Source organism: Equus asinus, chromosome 15 (assembly GCF_041296235.1).
Source record: "Equus asinus isolate D_3611 breed Donkey chromosome 15, EquAss-T2T_v2, whole genome shotgun sequence".
Classification (NCBI taxonomy): Eukaryota; Metazoa; Chordata; class Mammalia; order Perissodactyla; family Equidae; genus Equus; species Equus asinus.
This window is the reverse complement of record NC_091804.1, coordinates 27,928,192-27,939,007: the sequence shown is the minus strand read 5'-3', so window position 1 is coordinate 27,939,007 and position 10,816 is coordinate 27,928,192. Positions and strand designations below refer to the sequence as shown.

General features: G+C 51.6%; 1 protein-coding gene across 40 annotated transcripts in view; it reads right to left on the bottom strand.

Annotated features, from left to right (window-relative positions):
- The window catches only part of EPB41L1 (erythrocyte membrane protein band 4.1 like 1), a 117,509-nt gene that overhangs the window by 26,619 nt on the left and 80,074 nt on the right, over nt 1-10,816 (bottom strand). For 13 of the 40 annotated variants that reach the window (XM_070485866.1, XM_070485861.1, XM_070485863.1 and 10 more), the window contains 2 exons: nt 8,471-8,619; nt 4,965-5,147 (listed from right to left, as the gene is read on the bottom strand). In XM_070485866.1, coding sequence (XP_070341967.1) covers nt 4,965-5,147; nt 8,471-8,619 — 332 coding nt within the window. Of the gene's footprint in view, nt 1-2,116; nt 2,222-4,964; nt 5,148-7,560; nt 7,597-8,470; nt 8,620-10,816 lie in introns of all 40 variants that reach the window. The other 27 variants (XM_070485842.1, XM_070485845.1, XM_044748058.2 and 24 more) reach the window with 9 other exon arrangements.

Here is a 10,816-nt window from a genome sequence, read left to right as displayed (position 1 = left end):
TTAGGCTGAGTGGGGTGGAGGTTGGCACAATACAGAAAGAAAGATTCTGCAGGAAGAAAAAGGGAAAGCTGTACTTATATTTAGTTACTACGGGCCAGGCAAGGTCAGCCCTTTGTCTACGTTATTAAATTTAATCCAAATGGCAACCTGTGAAGCAGGTACTGTGACCCTTATTTCAGAAGGGGAAACTGAGGCTCCCAGAGGGAAGGTGACTTGCATGGATCACAGAGTGAACAGTGAGGGAAGAAGACGCTCTGCTTCTAACAAATGAAAATTCTGAAGAGAAAAAAAGACTGAACCAGAAAAGGGAAAACCTCACTGGTACCAAGGCTCTGGTGGAGCCGCACTGTCCCGGGGGGTTAATCTGAAAGTGTTCTGCCTTGATTACAGGATGGGCTACATCAGGGTGGCCCTGCAGCCATTCTTTCCACTGAGCCTGCTCAGAGCGCCCCCTGCTACCAGCTGGAGGCACTGCAGCGAGACGGCCACGAAACAGAAGCTGGGAGAAGTGTCGCCACCCAAGCCACAGACAAGGAGAAAATCTCCAGCCAGGCAATTCCGCTCACTCCAGGCTGTGCAGGCCTCACCTGGAGCTCTGGGTCACATTTTGGGCCCTGTTCTTTACAGGGACCCCCAGAGGAGGGGGTCCAGGATGAGGAGCCCTCTAGAAACCTTGCCATGGGAGAAACCATTGAAGAAAGTGGGAGTATTGAGGGGAGGGAAGGTGCTCAACTCCGAAGGGCTGTCCTGGAGGAGGATGCAGAGCAGACCTAGGGAGCAGAGCATAGATCAAAGCATATGCAGAGCAGGGAGGAGAGCGAGGCCCACAAGCAGGTGATTCAGAAGGGCAGATTTTAATTCAATATGAAAACTTCCCAAAGGATGACTGAAGACAAAATGATCTGGCACTAAGAAGAGTAAGAGCCCCCTCTGTAGAAGGGGCTGGACTGACAATTTTCAGGGATGCTGATGAAGGGTGATGTTGCCCCCCCGTGCCCCACACCCCCCTCCAGTTATGGGCATCTTTGCTCTAGGAGCATCTCTGTGCTCTAGGGCATCACTATTTCTCTACCCCTGCAATGCTGCTGAGTACTGTCCAACCTCGAGAGAGAGAGAGAGAGAGAGAGAGAGAGAGCGCTGGTACTTCTGTTTTTATTTTTACATTGAGGAAAAATTCAGAGTAGAACTGTGATGACTTTTGTTTTACCACTCATGTAGCTGACTCATGTCTCTTTTACAGTTTAAGCACATTTTCAGCAGCTACCAAATTTTTCTCTGGGAATTGAGAAAGGTATATGTCCTCACACATCCTATGCCAAAAGAGGAGGGTCAGAATCAGGGAGAAGGAGGTTTCGCCCAGATGATTGGTCAGTACCTTCCAATCCTGACAGTCTGTGAGGTGTTGGCAGAGAGGGAGGACGCAGCACCCCCTTCCCTGGGACTGGATTCCATGCCTGGCAGCCACGCAGGGGCACAGGAAGTTCCAAGAAGCCCTCCACCTGCTGCCATCCTGGGCACAGAAGTAATTCCCTCCTCATTTGGAAGACTTGCCTGACCAACATCTCTATAGCCCCAAGGATACGCCTTGGAGCAAAACGCCCACTTTTGCCTGCCTGGAGACCTCAACAGACCTATGCTCCAAGGGGAGTTTAGAGAAGATGGAGGCAGGGGATGGTAGGATGCCATCCCCTAACTAGCACTGCTAGACCTTACTCAGGCTTCTGAACAGAGATAAGACCTCAGGGTAGAAGGCATTTAGGTGCCATGATCCCCGATCCCAAGCTGAGAAGTCAGAAGTCACCTGCCTCAGCAGGGCCTGAGAGGAGGAGATCATTTCTGCCTCCCCTTTGAAGCCAGAGGTGACTCAGGCTGTTCCGTCTTCCCTGAATGTTTCAGTCCTATCTTTCCTGAGAAACAACGCATGAGGGAGGGACCAGCCCTTTATGGATCCCTGGGATGGGACAATCACTTGTCATAGCATGGGGACAACAAGGGCTACCCACTGCTCCCATCTGCATGGCAGAGTCTGGTCCACATCCCTCACCCCAGAGAAAGGGTTGTCTTAAGACCATTAGGGTGGTTCTGGGTGGGAGGGGAAGGAGGTGATGACAGTAACCTCAGGAGACGCTGCGAGGCTTTTCTGAGTGAACACTTCCAAGCCTGTGGCCGTCCCAGGCTCAGGTGCCAAGTCCTGCTGAGAGATGTCCTGGGTCCTCTGGGACTGCAGGGGAGGCCCAGGGCCAGAGGAAAGGGGAAGAAGGGAGGTAGGGAAGGAGAGGCAGAGACAGGAAGAGAGGGAGAGAGAGAAAGCAGGAGAGACACACACACACAGAGAATGTAAATAGCCTGGCTTTGTAAATCCCACATCCTTAGGGTTTGTGGATTAGGTCAGGAAGGAGCCACACTGTGGGGGCCATGGGGCCAGAGAGAAAGGAACTGCCCCTCAGCACCACTTAGGGGCAGGAGGCCCAGAGTCAGTGCTGCCAGCACCAGGACTTTGGGCCTTTTCTCATTGCCTGCCCACTCTCACGCAAGAGCTGCTGGAGCCACTTGGCCTCGATTGCCAGTCTTCCCTCGGAGTCTTTGGTTTAGGTGATGGTTCAATCCTGCAATTTGGGTCTCAGTCCCTTTTAAAAAGTTATCTTTGAAACAAAAACCTGGCTTTGGCAAATGGAAACTCTTCTTTGTAGTTTGAGGTCCCTATTTTGGTTCAGGTTCCCATGATTTCCCCTTGGCCCAGACGAGACCCAACAATGTATGAGGAAGATACTGGGAGCTCTGGATGCCACAAGCCTGAAGGATATCCCTGCCTCAAAGCCCACATTTGGATCAGGGAGTCTAGTCGCCATCAGCAATGGCCCTGTGACTGCTCAGCATTTTTCAGTTTATAAAGTGCTTTTATATCCATTATTTCACTCAACCTTCCCAAAAACCCTATGGAGTGGCAATTTCAGTCCCCGTTTCGATGGACTGACTAGGCAGTGAGCTCAGAGAGGTGAGGTCACTCACCAAGGATCCAGTCCAGTCCTTGGCTATGGCTCCTCCCCATCAACCAAATTTTCAGTGGGACCTGTAAGCCAGTTAAATGGTTCATCGCTCCAAGCTGAGCTCCTGGGCCAGACTTCTTTCCAGCAGTGGACTACGCTTCTCTGGGCAATAGTGGTGGGTTGAGGGTGGAACAGACTCCACCGTTTAACTAAGACCCATCTTCTAGTAGTTCCAGCTATCACCAGCAGGTGGGGCACGGGGTCAGGCTGCTCTGGGGCACCCCAACGCTCCAGAGCCCAGCTCTCTAGGGCTCAGCCTGCCCTTCTCTGCAGGAGTCCGACCCTTTCAGAGGTCTCTGCATCCCATCTCACCCACTTCGGGACTGAATAGGGGCCACTCAGGTCAAAGCTCTCTCTCTAGGGCAGGAGAAGGGGGACACTTATCTCGATCACTAGACCAGCCCCCTTGGCCTAGTCCATGGGGTTCAGGGTCTTGATTGTAGCATGGTGACCACAGAAGCCCTCAGTGGATGCAGAGGTTAGCCCTCCTTCCATGGCACCAGGCTTAAAGGCCCCAGAACATCCCTAACTTTGTGAATCACCAGCCAGGGAGCTACCACAGCAGCCTCACTGGAGGAGGCCCTCTGTTATCTGACATGTTGAGGCCATGGGAGTGCTGATTCAATCAAATGCTCACTTATTAGATCATGGCTGCATCACCAATTTTCAAAGCATTAGAGGGCAGTATACACGCAGTTGACTCTATTCTGGTCTTCACGTGATTTGGTCTTGCTCCCAGGCTGCTGTGATTTAATAGCAAATACAATGGCCAGGGACACAAGAAAATCAGGTTCTAGCCCCTCTTCTATCAGCGATGACACTGACACTTTCCTCTTTCTGGGCCTCACCTGTAAAATGATGGCCTTGAACCAAGTGGGTTTCGAGGGTCCTCCCAAGTTTAAAACTGACTCTGATTAGAAGGTAACATGACATATTGTTTCAAAATGAAACAATAAGTAACTCACATTGAGTACCTAGGTACTCTGCTGGCTCGTCCATGCTTTTTCTCATTGGATCCTCACAACATGCCTAAGAAGTCGGTACTTTTATTATCTCTACCTAGCGGAGGCTCAGAGAGGTTAATAACAAGCCCAGAGTCATCCAGCTAGCAGGCTGCGAAGCCAGAATTCAAACCCAGATGGTGTGAGTCTAGACCCCAGCTGGGTTTGAGCACAGTAAGCAGCAGCACTAGAGAGAAAACATCTAAGTAGAACCAGGGGTAAGAATGGCCAAGATTTAGCAGTGCTAAAAACAGTAGCTTGGGATTATAAATATAGGAATTCTCAAGATCCTATCTTTATCTCTTTTTCAATTGAGAAAGCTCATGCTTTCCACTCTGAAAGGCAGGTCGTGTGGGATCCTTTTCTGAAGCAACGGGAGCAGCTCTGATTTTCCTGGAGGACCCCTTCCCCTCTGGCAGGCTCTGAGGATCCTTCCAGGAGGGATACTCCTCCATCTGCATTTTCACAATACGCATGAAAGGGTCTGGCTACTGGATAGAACTACCGGGATTCTTAAAGTTCTGTGTACATGAGACTCGCCTAGGAAACTTGTTTAAAATGCTGATTCTGGGGCTCCACCACCAAATATTCTGACTCAGTAGGTCTGACGCGGGGCCCTAGAACCTGCACTTCTAACAAGCACCCTTTCCTCATCCTACTCTGGCTGATGGAAGGGGAACATACCAAGCTACTGTGAGTCTTTTGAGTTTTTTAAGGTGGTCCCTGGGGTCCAGGATTCCAGGATTTGGTGAATTTGTCTTCCCCAGCCTCACCCACCACCCTCTGCCCACCGTCATCTGGTGCAGCAATGGGGGGAGGCATATAGGTATGGAGGATGAGGGTAAGTCAGTACATAGCAACCTTCCCCACTCTCTTTACCCAAGGCCCCTATTGAGGGGTTCAGGGTGAGACTTACCTCATTGGCTTTCTCAGGGGTGCCCTTGGGGGAGGGGGAGGCGGGTGAGGAGGGCAGCCTGCGCTCCCGCTCCCAGTCTCGATCCCGGTGGATCAGTTTGCTGTTGGGTTCCTTCAGGGTCCTCTTGAGCTCGTTGATGCTGGCCTGGTGCTTCAGCAAGACATCCTCTGGCTTGTCTAAGAACTAGGGGTGGATGGAGAGGGCAGCCGGGTGTTAGAGGAACAGCACTGAGATGGGATGCAGGGTGTGTTGAAGATGGCAACGGTCACCATCGCTGCCCTACATCAGCACGGTGATTCCCATCCACGACCCCATCTCACCCTCACAGCACCCCATGAGCCAGGCAGGGTAGGGACGATTAGCACCAACAGGTGCACAAAGCACTTAAGGATTAAAGAGGAGCAAAAGGTACTTAAGATTAATGAGAGGAGACTTCTGGTCCACACTGCCTGTTCTTCTCCCCTGCCTAGCTCCCAGCCTCGGAACACCCAAGTCAATTCAAACCCCACTGGTCTGGGTGAGTTCCTTCTGGTGCTGTGAGCCCACTCTTAGTCAGCACAGAGGTGACTTCCCTCTGCTCACAACCAAGGCACGGGGAGAACGCACCAACCCTCCTCACTGGGCTGCTCTCTGGCCTCCTGGATCCTGATCCCTCCCCATGGCCAAGACTTGGACCACTGTGCTTAGCACGATCCCCAGTCAAGGGCCCTCCTAGCCCAACATGTGCAATTGCTCAGCCCTTGGGGGGACCCAGAATGCAGAGACTCCTAAAGCCAGGGACATCCAGAAAAATGGGCCCTGCTCCCACACCAGGGGTCCCACTAGGGACCAGGGGCCAGGAAAAGATTGGGTTCAGCAGTCTCTGCTGTGAGCCACTACTTTTCCCAACCACCTAGGATCTTCTAGATACCTTGCGGGTACCGACTCCTCAAGAGCAGACAGGGTGAGATACAGCCAGATAGAGAAAACAGGATGCTTCAGGACGATTAGAATTAGAGATCAGGAAGAAGAGAGGTGAGTCCCAACGCTGGGCATCAAAACTGAGCCAGGGATACTGGAGTCACGGGTGTGTCCCCATTAAACCACCAAGGCTGAGCTCTGGCCAGAGCAGCATGATAGAATAATCTGCCCCTAGGTGAAGGGAGGTCCAGCCTTTGCACAGGAGCCGGCAGTGACCTACTGAAGCTGCTTGTCTGCCTACTTCTGGGGGAAGCATGGGTAGGCTGGCAGCCTAAGGACCCTTAACTGTAAGCCTGTTTGAGGATTCATGTCAACTCAATTCAGGGCAAAAAATGGACAATCTCAGCTTATCATAAAGTCAGATCAGGTGATTCTGGAAGAACTACCTGGAAGGTAAGCTTGCCCTTGGACAAGGCTAGAATCTGTCCCTGGGCTCATCTCCAGCATCCGAGGATCTACTGTGACTGACCCCTAAGTTACCTCAGGAAGAAACCTGATGCTACTGAAGCTGCTTCTTTCCCTCCAAACAGCTGTCTGTACCTCCGGCATCGCTTCCTGAGCTGAGCTGCCTCAGGACAATGTCTGTCTGTCAAACCTGATAGAGTTTGCATGGGGGATGTGTCTGGGCTTGTAACCTTCCATCCTGAACCTGTCGCTCTGGCTCTGTGGGAATGCACTATTCCCGAAGGTTAGAGGGTGCAGGGGAACCCTCAGATCCTTGAAGGGCCTTAGAGAAACCTAGTCCAAGTGACTTGCTGTGCGGATGGGGGACAGGGGCCTGAGGGGACTTTCCCACGACCCTCAAAGAGTCAGTAGCAGAATTGGGGCTGAAACCCAGATCATGGGAATCCAATGCCAGGCCCTTCTTATGTCCTGGCCTCTGGCCCTTTCCCTCAGGCCCAAGAACAAATCCACTTCTCTTATAGTTAAGGCTCAAATGAAGAGTTGGAGACTGTGTGAAAGAAAGGAGAAGTGATTAACACAGGAGGAAGAAACTGAGGGAAGCAACGATGGGAAGAAGAAGAGGAGAGGGAGGAGGAGAAAAAGAGAGCAGCTTTCCTGACAGAGCTGGAGCAGTGGCAGGCCCCACCAGAGGGAGCTGCAGCTGGAGTCCGAGAAGAGGTAGACGTGCTCTCAAGTGCCTCCCTCCCCACCCCACCCCCCACACCACATCTGGTTGCCAATAGATACAAAAAAAGGTTTGAGGTGAGGACACTGGGGACACAGATGAGGTCTAGGTATGACCAAACAGTGGTGTGGGGAGAAGATGAGTCTAAGGAAGGGTTTGGGTAGGGGGAGGAGATGAGCTCAAAGAAAGCACGGAATGCCCTAGAAGAGCTGAGGGGGACACAGGCGGGATGTTCAGCAGGGGCAAGGGACAAGCATGGGGTGGTCTGGAGAGGCAGAGTGTGAAGCTGAGTAGAGAGAGGGAGGGGGAAATCTGAGCAGGGAGCTGGAGAGATGAGCTTAATAAGGCAGGGCAGGGATGGCTGGGGGAGGAGAATGGCCGGGGAACAGAGGCCAAGTTGAGGTGGAGATGGTACCGGGATATGAGCCTGGGATGGGCTGTGGGATGGTGACAAATGAGCTGGGGATTTGAATGGCTGGGTAGGTAGGGACAGGTCCCATGCAGTACCTCCTGTTTGTGTCTCGGCGTGGTTTCCTGCTCCGGCTAGGGAGACGTGGAAGGAGGAAAAGGAACCAGCAGGGTCAGTAGAGCAAATAGATTAGAGATACCGCGACTGGCCTGGTCAGCAGGTGGCCCAGAGTGCTCTCACCCAAGTAGCAGAGGCCAGGGAAGCTGGGTGGGCCACCCACGGGGCAGTGAAGCAAAGAGAAGGTGCAGGATGTGAAGCAGGGAGCCCAAGGAACATAAAGAAGTGGGTGGGAGGCAAAGTGTCCACTTAGCAGGTAGGACTTGAGGGTTCTGGAAATTCATGCTCCCTGCAGTCAGCATGTGTGTTCAAGGGCCTGTGCTCCCAAGGAGGGACTGCATGATGGAAACACACTATACTCTGTGCACATGCCTGTGCACACGCATGTTGTTTGCATGTCTGTGGGTGAGGGGTGTACATCCGTGAGCGAGTATGTGCCAGTCTGAGGCCGTGCGTGCCTCTGTGAGTGTGTGCTCAGGCATGTGGGAAGGGGGCAGGCAGCAGGAGAGGATGCACTTGAACCTCATCCTTGTCAGGGCATGCAGTGGCATCTTATCTCTCGGGGCAGGAAGAAGGTTGTGCAGATCCAGATCATAGTCAAAGGGGCAAATTAGGAGTAGGCAAGAGGAAGCCAGAGTCCCCGTGGGGACAGAGTGGCCCTCCAGGAAAGCAGGGCAAAAGGACAGAAAGTGTGCATGGTGGGCAGCATGCCCCCCACCCAGGGATGTCCAGAGATTACACATGGCCCAAGGGCAAGGCCTTGTCCATGGTCCACCCCATAGCAAGGGTGCTTGGCCACAGCTTGGGACACCTGAAGGCCAAGGCCAAGGCTAGACCCAGGATCAGTCTCCTGATCCAAGGTCAGAGGGTACAAGAAAGCCAGGCTCCTACCTTTAGCTCCTTGATCTTGGTGGGGGTCCTCAGCTCTCCCTCCTCGGCCTCTGACCGCCGCCCCCCAGACTCGCCATCCTCTTCCCGCTTGTCACTGTCAGGTCCTGCGTCATGGTTCTCACTGACTGAGGCTGGACGGGAGAACTCTGCTGAAGTGGGCAGAGATGGCCAGGCAGCCATGTGAGACGGCTCCCAGGGGCACGGACAGGGAGCCAGCCTCACCACCCGCCCAACCACGCCTGCAGTGGAGTGGAGTGGAGTGGAGTGGAGACTTCCACACCCCCAACACATAGGGGATAAGAAGCCAGCGCTCAGAGGAATGAAGCAGCCTCCCCAGGTCACGTGGTGGGCGAGAGGCACCCAGCCCCAGACCCCCTCCTGATTTCTACAGCACTAGAGCCTGGTTTAAATCTCAAATCCATCTCTTCTTGGCTGTGTGACCTTGGGTAAGTTACATGACCTCTCTGGGCCTCAGTTCCTCATCTATAAACAGTACCTACTTCAGAAAACTGAGAGGAGAAACAAACAAGCTAATGTGTGTATGTATACAGAAGAGTGGCTGGCACAGAATGAGCCAGTTCAGTCAATGTTGGTCCACAAATGATGGTTTTGTTGCAGCAGTGTGGCGGAATACTCACTTGACCCCATTATTTAGCAAACACAGATATTGTGAGATTAGCTTGACTAGTGAAAGCTAAGGTCCTGAGGTTTGCAAATGATTTAGCTTCTTTATAAATTAGGGAGAATTCCAGGGGATCCCTGCAATAACATCTTTCGTGCTCTTCGGTGTTCCAAAGTACTTTTCTGAATAGGAAAGAAAGGGGTAGAATTAGTCTTTATGCCAGGCACTGGGCCTAACATAGACTATGGCCTGGATTGTGACTTGGTGGGAAAAATTGCTGGAAAAGACTGAATTAAAATGACCAGAGCACAGATTATCCTTGGGACTGGCCTAGATCAAAAGAGAGAGAATAGGGCCAGCCCCGGGAGCCTTGTAGTTAAGTTCAGTGCATTCCGCTTCAGCAGCCAGGGTTCAGTTCCCAGGCACGGACCTATAGCACTTTGTTAAAGGCCATGCTGTGCTAGGGGCCCACACACTAAAAAGTAGAGGAAGACTGGCACAGAGGTTAGCTTAGGGTGAATCTTCCTCAGGGGGAAGAAAAAAGGAGGGAGAGAGAATAATTATCCTCTCTATTCATATATATTCACTCTGAGAAGTGCCCATTTATGCACATTATTTCATTTGATCCACACAATCCTCTGTGTTGATGGCTAGAATGGAAATTACTATCCTCATTTTACAGAGGATAAATTGAGACTCTGAGAGGGCAAAGGTCCCACTGGTGACCTTTCAGTGAATCAGGACAAGGACCTAGGCCTCCTGGCTTAGAGTCCAGGCTTCCGGTCCTCCCCTGATGAGCCTCACCAGCTTTGGGTCAATCTTTGCTGCCCCGCACAATCTGGGCTTCATTTAGCCCCTGGCATAGTAAGGAAGCTGCAGGGGAGGAAAGAGGGACAGTACAGGCCCTCCTTTCCCTTTGAATAAATCTTAGCTCTCAGCCCTGTGTCCACTCAAAGAGAATAAAGAGGTTCTTCAGCCCCAAATGGACCCTTGCAAAACCGCACATCCTCCAAACACAGCAGGGAGTCCTGGGACAGGTCTCACCTTCATATTGCAGGAAAATATCAGACTTTCCTAACCACCTGGAAAACTCCTAGGTATCCTTCAAAACCCTGCCCAGTTGTCACCTTCTCTGCAAAGCCCATTCTGCCCCTCCTAGACAGAAATAATCCCTCTTTCCTCAAGGCTCCTCTATATTCCGTACATACTTCTCCCATTGCTTGAAACACACTGAATGCTTACACACATACTATTCTATGAGCTCCTCAAAGGAAGGGGCCATACTTACTCTAACACTCCAAAAGATTTGTTGAGTGGAACTAACTTGCCTAGAGGCCTGACCCAACATGTTCTGGGAGTATCCACTGTTCCCCCACCCAAGTCCCCACCTCCTACCTATAAGCCGCCCTCTAAAAATGAAAAGCAATAATAATAATTTATTATTGCTAAAATAAATAATAATTTATTATTGGGTATAATTTTTAAGGTACTACTATGTGCCAGGAACTGTTTTGGGTGCTGTAGAAGCATTAGCTCATTTAGCTCTCCCTACAACACAGTAAAGTAGGTATTATTTACTTTGTAGAAGAGGAAATAGGCACAGGCGATACCCATCCAGTCCTTCAGATATTTATGGGCCACTTCCTGTGTCCATGGAGTAGCTGGTGAGTGTCAAGGCCGAGATTTGAATTCAGACTGCCTGACTGAATCTCCCCAGTGCCCAT